At 50.1% G+C, this 18,727-nt stretch overlaps 1 protein-coding gene across 2 annotated transcripts; it reads left to right on the forward strand.

Moving 5' to 3' along the window:
• Positions 1-605: 605 nt before the first annotated feature.
• On the forward strand, positions 606-18,185 carry FOSL2 (FOS like 2, AP-1 transcription factor subunit). 2 transcript variants are annotated; one of them, XM_048297949.1, is made up of 4 exons: positions 613-1,183; positions 7,161-7,415; positions 11,002-11,109; positions 12,561-18,185. In XM_048297949.1, exons 1-4 carry the CDS (start codon positions 1,085-1,087, stop codon positions 13,068-13,070), a joined length of 972 nt encoding a protein of 323 aa, XP_048153906.1. In that variant the 5' UTR covers positions 613-1,084; the 3' UTR covers positions 13,071-18,185. The 2 variants fall into 2 exon arrangements, with proteins under 2 accessions (XP_048153907.1, XP_048153906.1); XM_048297950.1 differs by lacking the exon at positions 11,002-11,109 and having other exon boundaries at positions 606-1,183.
• Positions 18,186-18,727: the final 542 nt, after the last annotated feature.

Raw genomic sequence — 18,727 nt, forward strand, 5'->3', positions numbered from 1 at the left:
CTGTTTGCCCCAGCCGCCTCCCCGCTCCCCGGCGCCAGCGGTGCGCTGTCCCTTTAAGGCGCCAGGGAATCCCTCTCGCAGCGCGTCATCCGCGGCAAGGAAACCCGGCTGGCGTCGTGCGACGCAAATGACCATTTTTGGCAACGTGCGACAGCGGACGGGACCAAGCGGGGCGGGGGGAGGCGGGGCCTGCCGGGAACAAGGCGCTGCTCTGCCCTCGCCGCCGCGCCCGCCCCGCCCGAGCTGCCCGAACCGCGGGACCGGGAGGGGCGGGCGCAGCGGGGCGGGCGGGGCGGCGGGCGCGGCGGAGGCGGGCGCCGTCCCCCCCGCGGCAGGCCCGCCTCCCCCGCCGCGGCGGCAGGTGGGAGGCTCCGCGCTGGCAAGGTGGGGCCGGTGCGCCGCGGGTTTGACGTGTGCGAGTGCACATGGTGCGGCGGCGGCGGCGGGCGGATAATAAGCGAGCGCGGCCGGGGCGATGCCATTGCTCTGAGTCACCGCGGGCGCGCGGAGCTCCCGCTCGCAGCGCCGCCGAGCCGCGGGGCGCAAGACCCCGCTGAGTCACCCCCGTGCCGGGAAAAGGGGCGGCCGGTGTGTGGTGGTGGTGGAGGAGGAGGAGGTTGGGGGGGCGGAGGAGAACCGCTCCGCCTGCAGCCCCCGGGGCCGGAGCCGCTCCGCCGGCGGGGCGAGTTTCGCCGGGCAGCGCGGAGAGAGGACATCGGCGAACACCCGCTTGCGCGCACGGCTCTGCTCCCGCCGCGCCGCCGAGTCCTGCCGTCACGTCCCGTCCCGCAAGCGCTCCGCTGCCAACTGAGCCACTTCTATCACCAGTCTTATTTTTATTTTTGTTGCCTCTTTGTATTCTTATTTTTTCTTTTTTTTTTTTAAAGCTTTTTCTCCCCCCACCTTCTTCCCTCACTCCAAAGCCGTTTTTATTATTTTTTTCCCTCTCCGCGGCGAGCGTTGGGAGGCGAAAGGCAAGAGCCGAAGAGGTCGGGAGGGAGAAGGGGGCGGGGAGACGGCGAGGGAGCGGCGGGTGTCGGTGTGGGAAGGCGGGGACGCGGCTCCCCCGGCCCGACCTCGGACCATGTACCAGGACTACCCCGGGAACTTCGACACCTCCTCCAGAGGCAGCAGCGGCTCCCCGGGACACCCCGAGACCTACTCGAGCGGCGCAGCCCAGCAGGTAGGGCCGGGCGCTGCCCCTCTCCCTCGGTCCCTCCGAGGGCTGCTCCGAGCGCTCCCGGGACGGGAGTTCACCGCCACGCCCGGGGAGCGGCCGGCGCTTCCTCCGCAGTGGAGGCGCGGGCGCCCGGCGGAGAGGCGCCGGCCGCGGGGGCGCAGGCGGTGCCGGGGCGCGGGGCTGCCCGCAGCCGCCGCCCTGTCCCGCCGCCCTTAGCGGGCCGCCGCCGCTTCCCTTCCCTCTTTGCCCGCCCGCCCCGGAGCCGGTGCCGCGACGCGTCCAGAGGGACGCTGACCGGAGTTCCCCGCCTGTCGGGGCCGGGGTGCTGTGGGAGGCACGGCCTGCCCCGAGCGGGGACGTGCGGTGAGGGAGCGCCCGGCGGGCAGTCTCCGCCGGCCCGGCCCCAGGTGCAGCGGGTGTCGGTGCCTGTCGCCCGGGCACCCGCCGCAGCGGCGGGCCGGGACCCGCTCGGAAATCAAAGGGCTCCTCCGGGCGATTCCTTTCCGAGGTCGGTAACGCGAATACAGGGGCGCACCGAACTCTTCCTCCTTCCTGCTTTTGTTCTTGTCAGGAGCTTCTCGCTGTCCACGTTCACCGCGCCTGCCCGGGTGGTGCCCGGGGCTCGCCCGCAATACTTTGGGTGGCTTCGCTGGGACTTTGGGAGGTGCCGCCCGAGTTACTCATGGAGCTGTTGCAGCTGCCGTGGAACACGGAGGGATGGCTGGAAGTGAGCTCTGGGTCTTCCAGCGCCTGCGTTGCTTTGCCCCCTTATCCCCCGCTAAATTTTGTCTCAGAGGCGCTGACACTCTGCCTTTCCCGCGCTGGGACCCCGAGGGGACCGCGCTGGGACCCCGCGGCCGGCGGCGTGCCGCTCTGCTCTGCCCGCTGCCCGCCCGCTCCTTGGTTCTGCCGGGAGCCGCCGGCCGCTCTCCGGCCGGCTGTGGCTTTTCCCGAGCGGGAGTTTCCTGGGGCTCGCCGGAGCGCTCCCCGCGCTGTCCGGCCCCCCTCCCCACGCAAGCCCCGCTGCCGGGCGGCGCTTCGAGAATGGGGGATATTTCCTGTTGAAAGCGGCGTGAATTCACGGACCTGAAAGCCCACTCTTGTGGTTTGGGGTTTTTTTTCCTTTCATTTTCCTAAGAAAATACCTCGGAATTACTAATATGCCTAGATCGACTAAATCCACCACTTCTGGGGAAGGCATTACACAATCGGGCCAGTTATACAAACCTGGGTTATTTCATAACTTGTTTACATCAGCTGGCCCAGCCTCACTCTTTTTTTGCCTTTTCAGAGTCGGGCTTCTCCCCCCACCCCTTTTTTTTTTCTCACAGTATTATTTCTTGTGTGGCTTGTACGAGCGAACTGGCGGTGTGAGCACAGTGCAGCCTTCGCATCAAGGAGTCATAGGATAATTAAAAGAAAAAAAAAAAAAAAGGAAAAAACGTCCAGTCTTAAACTCTGCCAGCCGTACCAGCCCGTGACATTCCTCACATTAAAGAAGTTTTACCAGAAATGACTCGCTGCCGCTCCCCGCCTGCTCCAAACGCATCTCGCTGGTGCCCTCTGCGGGCTGCGGACTGGGGTTTCCAGGGATTCCAGCTCAGCTAAAGCTTATTCCCTAGTTTACAGTAAATGCCAGGACAAGGTGGGGGAGCGGGAAGGGGGACTGAGAAGCTGGAAACGCCCGGGGAACTGCAAATTCTCACTCTCCCTTTCCTCCTGTGATTTAACAGCTGCGCCAGATTCAAGCACTTGCTGCAGGAGGTCGTGAAACTCCGTCACCGCTTCATATTTGAGCTGTCACAGTCTGAGCAATAACTGGGTTTTCCCCTTTTTCTGGGGCTCCGCGTCTTCCCCAGGCAGCTCGCGTGCGTGCTGTTTGATACGGGGACCAGAGCCCAGTTTCTAGGGTTACTATCTGAAACAGGGCTTTGAACAGGACGTTGGCTTAGTGAGAACATAAATGTTTTCTTTAAGAATCCGGGAGATTTCTCAAGGCCTTATGCTCCGTCTTTCCCTTGATCCTTACAGATGTTGTAGATTAGGATCAAATGTAAGCGTCGCCTTTACCCTAGCAGTCAGGCTGTTCTGCTGATTCTGGTCTGTGGAGATCTGCAGTTTTATCACTACAGAAAATATGCATTGCTGAAATTTTTTTCTTTATTGTGTTGGGGTTTTTTTTCCAAAAGCAAGAAAAGATGCATCAGTCACATGTTAAAATGGAAACTGTGTCTCTGAGCCAAAACTTTGATGCTTTTTAATTATTTTTTTCCCATACAGCACAGCACTGGAACATTTTTCCTTTAAGTTGCGTGTCATGCTATTTTCCTAATCACTGATTTGCCTTGTGGTAAACAGACTTTAATGGGAAGAGTTTGTGTACTCTTTGAGAGTGGTCAGCTTTCCCCTGAGATATCATAGCACTTTGTCTAGTTTTCCTTCGAGGAGATGTTCAACATGGGAGAGCCATCAAGGGCCTTGTATTTATTATAAGATCTATCACATATACCCTGTGTTTGATAACTGAGTAATGCTGAAGATGCTCTAGGTGTTTTTCAGTCACTCTGTTGTTGGGTTTGATTTTTTTTTTTTTTCCCCCCAGCCATTATACCCATTTCTCAACTGGTTTCTGGTGCTGCTCAGCACTTAGTTACAGATGTCAGTGAAAGTCCAGAGTGGAGCAAAGACACAACGGGGTGCTGTATAGAAACCTTAAGGTGGAGAAAGGAACCACAAGCCAAAGCTTGAAATGTTCCTGTGCTGCTAAGTTGTGAGCTGCTAACGTAGTCTGTCCTTGCCTGTGGCAGGACTCGCTGGAGCCTCCCCCGACTATGGATCTGAGGAGGCTCTCATCCAACCCCATATTTTTAAGGCAGAGCAGAGACTGACCTCAGTTCTTGGCAGACTTAATAACAGGACTCTTTCTGTTTGCTGTTTAGTTGTTGGGGTTTTTTAATGATACCTTCATCTGCGTTTGCTTGGGTCAGGAGGAGAGCGCTGGGTTCGTAGCTGAGCGTGTGCTGCGTGTGTAGCCCTGCAATCTGCCTATCGCCACGTCTTTCTGTAGTGCTTTGAGTTCCTTGTAGAGAGGAAGAAAAGAGAGATGTTTCCAGGAGCCTCTCGTGGGTCAGGAGAGGAGAGCTGTGCATGGCCAGTGAGAGGAGAAGGCAGGACGGGGTCTGGAAAGAGGAGAACTTGGGCGGTGGGTGAGGGCAGGCAGTGCTGTCAGGCTGGCACAGGGATTGAAGCTCTCTGAGAGGAGGAGGGATGAGGAGAGCAAAGCTGGGGCTGCAGTTTGGGGAAAGGTCTGGCACTTCTATGTGAGGAGGCTGGTGGTCAAAGGGGCTGTGCAGGGGAGGTGGCAGGGAATTCAGGGCCTGCCACTGCAACCAGCAGAATCCCAGGGGTCAGAGCTGATGGCCACTGGGCAGAATGTGGGGGGCCAGCAGTATTTTGGCAGAGCTGATCTGGTGCAGTGTCCTAGCAGGGAAAGCGAGGTCTGTGAGGAAAGACTGATCAGTCAGGAAGCAGTGCCTGTAAAATTTGGTGGTAGCCCGAGCACACTGTGTGAAGACTCAGCCTGCCACAGTAGTGTGTCCCTTAACTATCCCAGAAAAATACTGCCTTTGGAAAGTACAGAATACAGGTTTGGGGGATTTTTTTTTTTTATTTCTAAGATATTTTGAGTTATTAGAAGGGAAGCTGGTGACAGAGATGGGGCACAGCACAGAGAGGAACTGGTCTCTTCCCCCCAGGTCTGCAGGCAAGCCCTGCGGAGCTGCAGAGGGATGTGGCTGAACTGAGCAGCTCCCATTTGCTGTCCAGGAGACCTGCACTAATGTTACAGAAGGGTCCTAGGTTGAATACAGGACTGATTGGAAATGGAGTACTTGCTGAGTCAATAACTTGGAGCCTGATTTTTGTATCCGATGCTTGTATTTTTATGTGGTTGATTTGGTGGTGGATCTGACTCTCAACCTCTGTTGGGAATTTTTAGCATGTCGTTGGGTGTTGGAGGCAAAGGTTAGCTCTGGAATGCAAATGGTGTCTGTATGGCAAAGCACCAGAAGGCCTCTGAATGTTTTGCAGTCATAGCTTTCTAGTGTCCCTACGAAGAAGACAAGACTTCGCTTTGATTTTTGGATACGGAAGGGAGGGTGGCACAGATAGGTAAAGGTCGTGGTAGAAGCCACTTGTGGATCTGGAAGTAGGGCTCACATCCCTTGAGTTGAGCTCGTGGTTCAACTGGTCTCGCACTTCCTCCCTTCTGCAAGGTTAAGGTCCTCTTGTGTTCTGGTTATGGAGGCACCAGCGTATCGTCTTCTGTGCCATGTGGTCACAGCCGACACCACGCAGGGCAAAGTGGGGGATTTGCACCCATAAATTCTGATGCAGTGTTGACAGTTTGCAGCTCTGAGCCTCTGTAACTAATTGGGAGAGGTGAGAGACATGCACTCTGAATTCAGAGACATGCACTCTGAAATGTGGGATGAGCTGAGGCTGTGTTGGATTTGAGCTCCAAGTGAATCTCTGAGGTCCTGTTGGGGGTTTTGCCAAGGTCTTGGTGCCAGTGTCATCCTCTCTGTGTAATTTCCCCGCCTGCTTAACTTGACTCACTCCTTCCTTCTCTCATCCTCTCTTGCTAGATTTTGAGCTGTTCAAAGGTGTAGGTCTGCAGCTGTCAGTATTAAGACTGGATCTCCTGGTCTTCAGGTGCTGGCAGCTCGCTAATGCTGGCCTGAAGTGCTGTAGCTATCAGCATGTGAAATACTATTTGCAGTAGCCTTGGTTTAACAAAGCACTTAAGGTGCTTGACTAGGCACACCCTGAAAAGGAAATCTGTGTTGAAGTGGTGTCCCTTATCTGGGAAGCTTACCTGAGGTGAGGTCAGGCTGATGCAAGGGCTCTCACTTCTCTGGGAAGCTAGGCTGTTGACCCAAGAATGTGCATTTTTCATGGAATCATTTCAAGGCTTACAGACCAGTGGTGGTGGCAGCTATGTGTCCTACAAGCCCTGTCCCTTGCTCAGTGATTGCTGGAGTAAGGCCTGTCTGTGTTAATTCCAGTCTAACCATTTTGAAAGCCTCCTGAAGGAGCTCAGCATAGACAAAAACATTCTTTCTCCCCTGCTTCCCCCTCCGGGGACAAGTGATTGTTTTTCTTGCAATTTAGTGCCAGCATATTATCCAGATGGATTTACCTCTGTCTGAAAGAAGGTGTACTTGTATTTTGGAGGCGATCATTACCTGCTGCCTTGGTTTTACTGCTGCCTTGTTTTGTCTAGACAGTGCAGAGAGCTGCAGGGAACTTGTCCGATCTGAATCCTAAGACCTATTTTATAGGCTGCTATTAAAATACATATCCTCGCACGTAACCATCCCAGGGCTGAGTTTCTCAGTGAGCACAGAGCTACTGAAGGAGAAGCAAGCTGCTGTTCTTTGCCATACCAAACCTTACGCGGACCAAGCCCAAATTTCAGGGCAATCCTTTGGTGAAAGGCGGCTTTGCACTGGTTGGTAACAGCATTTCAGAACTTAAGTTTCTCTTCCTTTTCTTTGCACTTGAAGAGAAGTGTTTCTCTAGAAACTCCTTAATTCCCCTTTTGCTCCATGCCGGAAGGAGTGGTGGGCACTGGCAGGAGGTGGCAGCAGTGGGAATGGTGCCTGGGAGGGGAGACTGGCTTAGGGTATGCTGGGGAGGTGTGTGGGGGAAGAGGAAGGGGGTTGGGAGAAGGCAGAGCTGCTCTGGAGGGGAAGTGCCTGAGCCCAGTTCCTTCCTCAGGGGGCTGTGGGAGGCAGGGGCAGCTTAAGATGCTGCAGAGGCACCAGCTACTGGTGTTTTTGCCTCAGGTGCTGCTTTGATCCTCTCTGGTGCCACTCCTGAGGGCCTAGCTGGTTTCAGAGTAACCACTTATGTTCTGCTTTCATTGACGGTTTCTTCTCTTCTCTCTGTCCCTCTTCTCCTCTGCCTTTCCTCCTAGAAATTTCGAGTAGATATGCCAGGATCAGGCAGTGCTTTTATCCCCACGATCAACGCCATCACAACCAGCCAAGACCTGCAGTGGATGGTCCAGCCCACCGTGATCACCTCCATGTCAAGCCCTTACTCCCGCTCACACCCCTACAGCCACCCGCTGCCCCCGCTGTCTTCAGTGGCTGGACACACGGCTCTCCAGCGTCCTGGTGTCATCAAAACCATCGGGACCACAGTGGGACGGAGACGGAGAGATGAGCAGGTAACTGCAGTGGGGGGAGCAGCTGGGAGTGCCTTGAGAACAGATGTATGGAGATTTCCTGCTCCTGCCCCCTCATGAGATCTCCCAGCGCCACAGGGGAGCACTGAGGTCCATCCCTGGTGCTGTACATGTGCTGGGGCTTCTTAGGGTGGCGTAGGGTGTAAGCTGGAGGGTGACTTTTATTGCTGCTTCCTCGTCATATGGTGAGATTTACCCAGTCTTCATCAAACACTTCACACCACCGGCCCGCATTGCGGCTTGGTTTCAAAAGCAGGTGAAACTAAAGTTGAGCCCTGGGTTTCAGTTTGAGTGTCTCTGCCGCTCCAGGCAGAAGGAAACCTCCAAGAAAGCAGAGGTGCTTTCATGTAGGTCCTTTACAAATCTGACACCTAAATTACATCAGCTAGTGCTTTCTGTCAGCTCTGTAGCAGCTAGCACTGCTCCAGTCTCCATTTGTGTGATACCCCCAGTACCAGCCAGCATCATGCAGGGAGGAACAGCTTCCCTAGAGCACCTCAACTCTAGTATGAAGAGCCTTCTGGTGACTGGGGTCTAAATCCACCTTCCCACTACAAACATGTAATCTCTTGATCTTTTTGCAGCAGTGAGGTGGGGATCCCATAAGAGATTTTTTCTGCTCCAAAGTCAGAGGTATTTTCATACCTGGCATGGGGTGGCTTCAACCACTGCTGCCCTGTGCTCAACCTCCTGATGGGATTGTTAAGCTGGGACCCTGGATAGGTGCAGGCATCTCATCTTCTGGAAATCAGAAGTTGTTCTCTTCTTAAATCAGAATCTGTTGTTCTCTTCTTAGTAAGAATCACCCTTCTCCAGGGCCGTCTGGTGAACAGCTATTCACAGCACTAGGCTGACTTCTCTTTAAAAAAAAAAAAAAAATAGATCTGACTAAACTCGATCTCCCCAAGTTGTTCCCAAGCAGCATTTGTGTGGGTCGCTGCAGAGCAGTGCAGTGAGACACACTGCGCACCCTCCGTACACCAGCGCATGCTGTTGCGTGCGGTCTGTTTCTAATAAGACTCACCAGCCCTACTTTTACTTCCACGTCATCTGTTTTGATTCACAGTCCAATTATTATATGTGGAGTTGCTGTCTGGTTTAGACCTAAGCGGTTAAAGGCAGAGTTTAGCAGTACCTCTGTGTGGAAAGCTGGTATGGATGCACCGAGGACCCACTTTTGGGAAGAAGGATGGGGTAGCTGTGGTGGTTGGGGTTTGTGCCAGTCTTTTCCACCAGCTGGAGCTACTTCCCAGTTCCCTGTGTGCAGGGCTGGTGTCCAAAGACAAGGAAAGTCTCACGAGAACTGGAGGAATAATTAGCAACAACTAATTTGTTTGACAAATGCTGCCTCTGTGTTCACAAATTGGCCGTGAAGAGATCACCATATTCTCTGCTTTATTTGTTGTTCAGAGTTATTTGCTGAGGGATGCCTGCCAAGCAATTCCTGGCCTGTGGCTTGTTTGCAAGCCGTTCATTGTGGGTCATTCAAAGCCAAGTCCTTTTGATTAGACACGTGCTAAGGCAGTACCCCGGCGCTTTCCTGTGGCCCTTTGGCTCAGGTTTCCACGGCTGGTGCTTTGAACACCACATCGGAGTGCCTTTTTGGAAACGTTGTGTAACGCTCTATGAAAAGAGCCTGTTTTGATGAACGTTCCTGACAGTGAATGCACGTATTGGGCTTGGACAAGCTATGGAGAACACATACAGCAGGGGCACAAGGAGTGCCAAATCCAACCGCTTTCAAACAAATCCAGCAACCACTGATGGAATATTCCTTTTTAGACCCGGTAAAATGTTAAGAACATCCAGATTAGGGGCTTCTGCCCCGTCTGTGCGATTTTTGCACAGCAGAGTCTTCGAAACAGATAATTTAAAAATTACTGAAGGCCCTGGGAGCAGAAGTTTTGCTCCACCAAATGTATTTCAATGAGATCTGTGCTTCTAAAGCATGAAAGGGCTCTTGAAAACTGTAAACACAGCCCCCAAGTCAGCATAGCTTCTATGTGCATGCTCATTGCTTTGACATACTGTGGACACTTGTGTGCAAACACATTTTTACCTGGCACTCATATGGGGTGGGAAGTGAGTGGGGAGGGCTGTAGCAGGGAGAGCAGTGCCTGGAGGGGCTCCTTACTGGGGGAAATATGCTGCCCAGCAGAATGGAGGTATCCCCCACCCTAGGATGGACACTGTGAGCTGCTGATGGAAAAAGCTTTTGGGCATAAATTCTGTCCCCTGCAGTCCTAGAATTGCTTGTGTTGCTTAGTGAACATCCAGGGGCTCATGTTACATGTAGGTGAAATCACAGGCACAGATCAGATCCTGAAAAAAAGCAGAAATGAGCGAGCTGAATGCCCAGAGGCTGAAGTAAACTTACTGAAACTGCAGACGTCAAAATTAGGGAGATAGAGCAAGCCAAAACTAGGCTGAGGTTGGAGTAAAACTAACAATAAAAAGAAAAGATAGTGAAACGGTAAATGTCTCATTTGTGACATTGACAGTCCATGAAGATATTAAAACTGAACCTTCTCTGAAGAGGTGTTTCTTTCCGTTCTCTGCTGGCTCTCTGTGAGATCTGACATGTGCTTTGCCAGGTGTCAGGGTTTTGCTTTCGTTTGCAGTCACCAGGCCAGAGCCCCTGCAGCACACACGGGCCGGCTGAGGCTGAAGTGCGGGCACAAGGTTGGAGTGCAGGGCTGAGCACGTGCCCTGGACCCCCACACTGGGCTGTCTGCACTCTGGGTGCCACAGCAGAGAGCGGGGCCATGCTCACCCGCTCCGTGCCCTGCTGTGCTGGCTCCCTGGCTTTGGCCATGGCACAAACCTTTCCGCTGCTGCTGGGGTTTGTAAAACCTCGTCTCAAACTCCCAAAGCTATGCATAGCTTGACCAGGTCTTGTGAGCTCCTGCTCACTTCCTCTGGTTTCGCAAGACTGTAGTTGGATGGGTTTCTATGGAATTGCTCCTGATTTACATCAGTGAGGGTGTCAGCTGGCCTCAGGAAGCCCTTGATATCACTGGAGCCTTGCCTGCTGATGCAAGAAGCAGTGTGTTATCTCGCTGAGTGCTCAAAAATCTGAGGTCAGATTTTTGGGTGGTATAAATCATTGTTGCTTCACGGACTTGATGGGAGCTCTGCTGATTTCCCTGTCTCCCCTTATACACCATCCCCGACCTTCAAGCGAACAACTATTCTTGTGTGGGAAGCAGCAGATATTTTTTTTCAAGAAAGAGGCACTTACAACATCGTGTTCTGGTTTTGCTTAACGTACCACCCAAGTTGTGAAACAATCAGAGCATCTTTTATCTGTTTGGCCTTGGTGCAGATTCACTGTCCTCTTACACAATCTTCTCCCTGTGCCCTGCTCCTTCTCCTCACCCTTCCGCTAAGACCTGGTGCAGGCAGACGTACTGTGTGCTTTCATCTTCTGCTGACATCAGTGACAAGGGGGAGCGCTCAGCATCCTGCTGGATCAGGCTTTTTTCCTGTGCATTGCGGTTAAATCCTCACAAAGTTAAAGGAATGCCTTGCTCAGATCTGATCGGATTTTCTTGGCACTTGCCCACAGCTGTCGCCTGAGGAAGAAGAGAAACGAAGGATCCGGAGAGAGAGGAACAAGCTGGCAGCTGCTAAGTGTCGTAACAGGCGTCGAGAGCTAACAGAGAAACTCCAGGCGGTACGTGCTCAGCATACGTTTCTCCTTCCTCGTCGCCCACCCTTGGGGCCAGCTCCAAGGGCATTGTTCTTCCTCCACTAGCATGTTCGAGGAAGATGCTTCAAACACGCCCTGCCTTCCTCGGCCAAGGCTGCCCAGTGGTACTGCTCCTACAGCAAGAGTAGCTGATGAGGGGGACTTGGGCCTGGAGCTTAGGACCCTAAGATTCTCTTTACTGAGTGCCCAGAATGTCTAAGAAGTTCTCTTCCCTTCTGACCTCTCAACTAGCACAAGTCTCCCTGACTCTGGTCTCCTTTCATAAGTGGAAATAAAGACACTGTGCCTCAAAGGCAGGCTTTAAGGACAACAGCACTGAAGAGTTAGGATCATCTGAAAGCAGTAGAAATCAAGGCAGATGTTATGTTTACCTATTAAAGCTATATCCTTTAGGCTTAGGCTTTGTTTGGAGGTGGGGCAGTAACTGACTTCCTTCAAAAAGGATGCACCACAGAGATGTGTGCCCTGGTGCTGTAGGAGTAATAGTAAAGCTGGAGAAGGTAGGGCTGAGCATAAGAACCAAGGGTAAGGGACTGGTTGAAGAGAAGGCAAGATTGGGTTGTGTTGAAAGAAGCTGAAGGAAAGGCTCCAGTGCTCCTGGTCAAGAGCCAGCCTGGGGCTGGTTTTATCCAATGACCTTGTTAACAAGCACAGCAGCAGTGAAAGCACACCAGTGAAATGTGCTGCTGCCTCACATTAGGAGGTATCCTCAGTGTAGGGGAGGCAGGACATCCTATAGAAATATCATGACTAAACTGATAGAAGTGAGAGGAGTGTGCACAGTGGGAAGTCATATCCTGAAGGACTGAGTGTGAGTTTTGTGAAGTTGGGCTCCTCATATGGGAAGGTACTAATTGCTCACAGACTATGATCCATCTGTGTGACGTGACCATGGGAAAGGTGAATGCATTAACTGTAGGATGCATCAAGGGATAATCCAGTGTTAGTCCTTTGGGCAAGAGTTAGACAAGTGTCAGACCTAATCTGGGGTATGCACTACAGAAATAAAATGGAAACAGTTTAGAGACTGCTGTACATTACCTCTGTCAAAGTGAAAAGAATATGACTAGCCTAACATAAAAAAACAATGGGAGGAGATCTGGCTCCTCTGCTAAGGTGTCTTGTCAGGCAGAGAGCAAGGGAGAAGACTGAAGTCACACACCAAGACAGAGTGGCAAAAACTGGCCATCAGAAAATTAAAGCAAGTTTTGGTGAAGTTTGGGAATAGCCTACTAATAGACATATGAAACACAAGATGCTCGACTGGCAATGACCTGGTGTCTGCTTGGCTCATGAAGAGTCTGGGGTGTATCTGCCTGTGCCAGATGGGATCTGGACTTGGTGGCCCTGTTCCAGGTGAGGAGTAGTTCCAGAGCCTTTGGTATTTTATTTATTTATTCCCCTTTTGTCTGCAGGAAACTGAAGTACTGGAGGAGGAGAAGTCAGTGCTGCAAAAGGAGATCGCTGAGCTCCAGAAGGAGAAGGAGAAGCTGGAGTTTATGCTGGTGGCTCACAGCCCTGTGTGCAAAATCAGCCCCGAGGAACGTCGGAGCCCACCATCCAGCAGCCTCCAGAGCGTTCGGACTGGAGCAAGTGGAGCAGTGGTGGTGAAGCAGGAGCCTGTGGAGGAAGAGATCCCATCCTCCTCTTTGGTCCTTGACAAAGCCCAGAGGTCTGTCATTAAGCCCATCAGCATTGCTGGAGGTTTTTATGGGGAGGAGGCACTCAACACTCCCATTGTGGTGACCTCAACACCAGCCATCACTCCTGGCTCTTCCAACTTGGTGTTCACCTACCCTAACGTGTTGGATCAGGAGTCTCCTCTCTCCCCTTCTGAGTCCTGCTCCAAAGCTCACCGGAGGAGCAGCAGCAGCGGGGACCAGTCCTCAGATTCCTTGAACTCTCCCACCTTGCTGGCATTGTAATCCCCCTGTGGCCCCCCATTTTGCCAGTGTGTTACATCCCCCACAGCACCATGGGGGGAGCCCCCTCCATGGGATTAGAGACAGGCACAGGATCGTTCAAGCACAAGGGCAGCAAGAACAAGGATGGGGAAGTGCTACAGCTCCAGGAAGGAGAGTGAGGACCAACGCCAGCTCCCTGGAGGCAGGAAACGGCAAGGGTGGGACTGACACGCCAGGGCCGTTTGGAGAGGGTGATGTCCCCTCTGTAGGGACTGCCTATGGAAACCTCTTTGTGGCCGTAGTGGACTTGGGGAGCACTTCTGGCTAGGACTGAAGGCGAGCTGCAGACAGTTGCTAGTTGTCCCTTTCCTTTGTGGATTGACCTGATCGGTTGTGCTTTGTGCTTAAATCATTCTGGTTAGTTGATCTTACAACTTCTCTCTTGCGTGCTCGCGCTCTCTCTCTGCTCATCATTTCCAATGTTGTCGATCCCATTACATTTCATCCAGTTGCTCTGAACTCTAAAGTCTTGTTAGGATCTTCCCTCTTCGGAGTAGCTGTGGGAAACACGTAGGGTTGCCCAGACAGGAGGGTGACAGCTGGGAGGACCAGGAGATAGGGGGACCAAGAGGAGCCCAAGAGCTCAGCAGCAAGGGCAGATCTTACAATCTCTAGCCTGAGGCACAGAGACAGCAGAAGGCTTGTGTGCAAGCCTTTCCTTTTAAAACTGTGGATATGTTTATTCCTTTGGGCTCCTTCATAAACCAAGTTGGCATCTCAGGGCTAAAGTAGCATCAGAAAAGCTGCTGGGCTGGCACTTACCAGTGTCACTGGCAGGGTTTTACCCTAGTTTGCTGGATATCAAGTCTGCTGCTTGTTGTTTACTTTTCCTGGGCTGCCTGCTGTCTAGGGAGTATTACATCTTCCTTCCCATCAGGGCTCCTGACTCAGAGGCTGATCTCTTCCTGTTAGTAAACCTTCCCCTCCCCTTGGCCATATTTGCAGAACATGCTACAAAAAAAAAGAGGTGGCACCACATGCCTATAAATCTAGGATGGAGACTGGCAGCAGCTAAGACAGTGAAATTAGCTGGCTGTACCCTTGCTGATTTTTTCATTGTTGGGAAACAAAGCAGCACGTATCCACCAGCACAGGCCACAGGGCCCCAGCTCCTGACCAGGCAGGAATGGCATGGATGAAATGTTGACCTGTTTGAACTAAAACAGAGCTTCTGACAAGCTCTGGCAAATGACAAATTGACAGCTGAGGAGAATTGATTAGCATTATTTGCACCTTGGTCTTTGGCCTCTGGTTGTTTTGCATTACAATTGATCTTGTTTTGTTGGGGTTGATTGGCCTGAAGACAAAGAGTCAAACCAAAGGGCTCTTTCCCTAGCCTTGGGTCCTTGTCTTCTCTAGCCTGTGGGCTTGACTGCTACTACTACTAAGTGCTCACAGAGGGTACAAGCTCCCCAGTGCTCATGGTCACTACTGAAAACAGTAGTGTGTGTAACCTGTTTCCACTTGGAGCCAAGCTCAATTCCCATTGATGTCAGGGCACTGACAAACCATGACCCTGTGCACACTAGGATTGCCCAGCTTGCCAGCTAAACCACTTGGGAGATAGCTCTTTGGTCCTGCCTATGGGAGCTGTGGTGGCAGCTATTTATTTTGGTGTGAGATTCTTTTTCTTTTACACACACACACACACACAAACACATATATATATATATATATATATTTTTTTTTTTTTTTAAATCAACCAAAACTAGGGTATTTCTTGTTCAGGCTGGACCTGGAGAAATGCAACAATTATAGGGCTAGTTGTATGAGATGCAAAACTGCTGCAGTCCCCACCAACTCCACTGGGAATTAATAGGGTTCAGTCTTGTGGAACTGGAACTTTACTCGGCAGGGCTGGCTTCCCTCAAACTCTGGCCACTGCCCATTCCCTGAATAATTTCAAAGGGATGCTATTATGGCTCTAAAGGTGGACTTTGGCTTTTTTATTATAACTCTTATTTTTAACCCAGGTATTTACCAAACCTGCCAGAAATGAAGATGTGAGTGATCTTTTTGCTTCATAAAGCTGATTGGATTCAGGCTTTTTCTATTTAGCTTAAACACTTCCATTCTTATACTGGTGCTAGAGGTTTCAAACTGAGCTTACACAGTAAGTAAAATTAGTAAAGGAGTTGTATTGTCCTTACATGTACATCAAACTTCCTTTCTAATAAAGTAGATCTTAAATTTCCCATAGTTAGCACAGAGGATCCACTTTTCCTAGGGTTTTATGTAGATGATACCACTTCAGGGGAAACTGCAGCTTCTCTGTTTCCGTTTTGCCAAATCTTGTTTGGGCCACTCTGGACTGAGAATCTAAAACTGTTAATAAAATGTCTCTGCATGTCATTTCCATGCATTTTTGAGCAGAACACAACACTGACAAGTGGTGGGTGAATCCTAAAATGATGCAGCTACTTTTGAGGCTAGCTGACCAGGACTGCTGTCTCCTGTGAGATCAGGAACATCCACCCCTTGTAGGGGTTTCAGGAAGTCAGGTGCCTTCTCAGATCTAACTGGTGGAACAACAAAAACCTACCTTTGCTTGTGGTCACTGAATTATTGCCAAAAGGAGCTGCAGCCAGCCCTTGCCCACTGCCTCCTGCTTGGTCATTGACCTGCTCAGAGACAGGACAAGATGCTCCCCTTTCCTGACCTGTGATACTGACGGGAGCCATGTGACACTGCTCAAAAAAGAGGATTATTTTCTACTGTTTGGAAAAAGCCCCAGATGCCTTGTGCCTGCCCATTTAGTCCCTCAAGTCTCTCAAAGGATGTCTGTGTTGGGATTGCTGGTCTCCAGCCTTTTGTATTTTGTGGATCAGCCTTACTGTTGTTGAGTTTCTGGCAGGCAAATACAACTTTACTGCCATTTTGGTCCAGCCCTACATTCTTTTCAGGTTTTCTGGTGTGCTCTTTGGGAACTGATTGTCCTTCCCATGCCCAAAATGTTATTTTCCATGAGTAACTTCCCTGCCGATTCCTAAATGTAGTGTCTCCATGTTCTGCATGTAGTGGGGATGTGGGAGCTGCTGTAACTAGTGCTGACACAGAGTTGTTGAAGTCAATGGAAAAAGGCCCAGGGAATTTCAGCTGGTATTGGGTCAGCCCCCTAGTGACTGGCCCTCCTAACAACAAAGCCTCTCCTAACATCTTGCATTAATCAACGCCAAACTGGGAGGAGCAGAAGCAGCTGCATTGAAGGAAATATTCAGCTTCTAGGTGATGCTTGCCGTTCCAGTTTTGCCCTCATTCCCCCTTCTCCTTTCCCAGTTGTGGCATTGCCTTCATATATTCCTTTCTTGTAGGTGTGGAGACTGGGTAAGTCTCAAGCCACTTGTGGTGTGATGGGATGTGGGACCAACATGCTGGGGACAGTAGCTCTCTGTTGTGTTTTTATAATTATTATTTAAATGATCTGTTTAGTTCATCTGAACCTTTAATTTTGCTGCTTACTGTATGTAGGATCCACCTGGCCTTCATCCTAAATGAAAAGAAAAAAACAAAATGAAAACAAACCTAAGACACCTCCCTTCTCCCTGGTCTCTTACTATTTATTGGCAGGCAGCCGTCTTGTGCCTGCTCCAGCAGATCTGCCCGCCACTAATTTAACATCCTCCCAAATCACATTCCTGGTGTTTGGTTGTTGCTTTTTTTTCATTCTAAAACAGACTTCTGAAATGTAAGAAATCTTATTATCATGACGCAAGTTCATTTTTGTTAGGAAGGCCAAGTCAAACATTTTAAGAGGTGGGGGGAACAATATACATTTATTTCTTATTTATTTATCATGTTTACATCTTTTTTTTTCTGTTCAAGACTTGGATATAATAAAGCATTAAAAATACTACAATCTTCTTTTTTTTTTAGGCTAATAATTGTTTTTGATTCCTTAAATAAAAGAATCTGGGTTTTGTTGTTGTCTGTATAAAATGTAAAAAGAGATATGTTTTTAAAGATGCATTATCATTCCTCTGTGAACAGTAGGTGGAGTTCAGGACAAATCTCAGAATACAAGATAATAATAAAATCCCATCCTGTTTTACTTAATTGTTCCCCTCCTATCCTGTATGATTAAAGGGTTATTCCACTTTCTTGTTTGTGGTTACTTGATGTTAAAACCATATTAAAATGTGTAGAAAATAGGTATCCAATTGTTTTTGCTCAGTGAGAGGATAAAGTGTTGTATATATCTTGATATACTGTGTAGTTCAAAGTAACATCAGTAAGGGATAGTGCATCTTTATTAGAGCGATAAGTTACTAGTGTCACTAAAGTCTGCTTTAAGACCCTCGGATACAGAAAGGGCCTGGTTCTGATTCCACTCACCTGGGACAAATTGAAAGCATCAGCAGCATTTTGCTGCTGCGAAGCAGGTGTCAGTAGTGAAATGAAGCCTCAGTGACTAACAGGTGACCGTGCAGATTGCTGAAGGTTTGGGGGCACCATTATCTTTTTTTTCCTCAAAAGTTTTAGACTGTGGGTTTTCTTTTTTACTGTCTGCAGTGAAATGGTTTCTGCCACAGAGGTTCTTAAAGATGACTGCTGAAGTGGGACCTCTCTTTGCTTGTAGTGATCTTGATGTCATTCTTGCAGTCCTGGGGAATTTCAGCTCTGAGGCATTCTCTCTGGTGTCATCTCTTTTCTGTTCTTGTTATTTTACTGAATTACAGGCCTACAGTATTTGCACTAAAACAAAAAGCTTGTTAGAGAAAGCTTGCTGCTACGAAAGAAAGAACATATTAAAATGGTTTTGCTTTTACAATTTTAACTGAGTAGCATTTTGTAGAATAAAATCAATCTAGACTGAAAAGAAAAAATGACTTTTCTTTTTTCCTCTGCACCTTCTCCCGCCATATTCCTTTCTTTTCATCCAACTCCTTGGTGGTATGATGTTCCCCCCTTCTCTTGGTGCTCAGTTGTAATGATTGGCTGTATTGTTGACTATGCTGCTGACAGTTATGACACTTGTAAATCTCGTTTTAATGACATTGTGGACACTTTTGTATAGCAAGAACTAACTGGAGTTCTCTCTGTTAATTGAAGTCATTAAAAAGCTCCCTTTGACATGAACAATTAAAAGCTCGCATGTTCCTTCACTATGAACAAATGGGTTCAGCACTACCAGGTGCCTTGGTTGCAGCACATTGCAAGGCTTCTTTCATAGGAGCAGCTGCAATCCCGACAGCTGTTACCTGCAACAATGGTAGCTGGGGCAGAGGCTAGCAGAGCAGCCCACCTAGGCTAAAAGGCAAATAAAGCACTAATCCTTTCATCTTGGCTTCAAAAAGGAATGGGATAGAGGTAGAAAATGTGTGCTGAGATGACTTTTTTTGGTTTAAATCTTGACTAGAAGGAGTCAAAGCTCCTGCTCTGAAAACTTGGGGCAGAGAGCATGGTTGCTTCACTGGCAGCAAGGAGGAGGTTAAGATGGAATTCCCTTGCTTGCCTGGGGAAAGCTCCAGCCTCTGGAGTGGAAGGAACGCAAATACATCAGGTTAGGAGTGGAGGATGTCATGTTCAAGTTCAAAATGAAACATTGGTGGGGAGGAGATAGGTGAATCATGGCCTGCCAAGCTGGCACCAGACCAAGCTTCTCCTTACTCATGGACTTC

This window comes from Corvus hawaiiensis, chromosome 3 (genome assembly GCF_020740725.1).
Source record: "Corvus hawaiiensis isolate bCorHaw1 chromosome 3, bCorHaw1.pri.cur, whole genome shotgun sequence".
In the NCBI taxonomy this organism is placed as follows: Eukaryota; Metazoa; Chordata; class Aves; order Passeriformes; family Corvidae; genus Corvus; species Corvus hawaiiensis.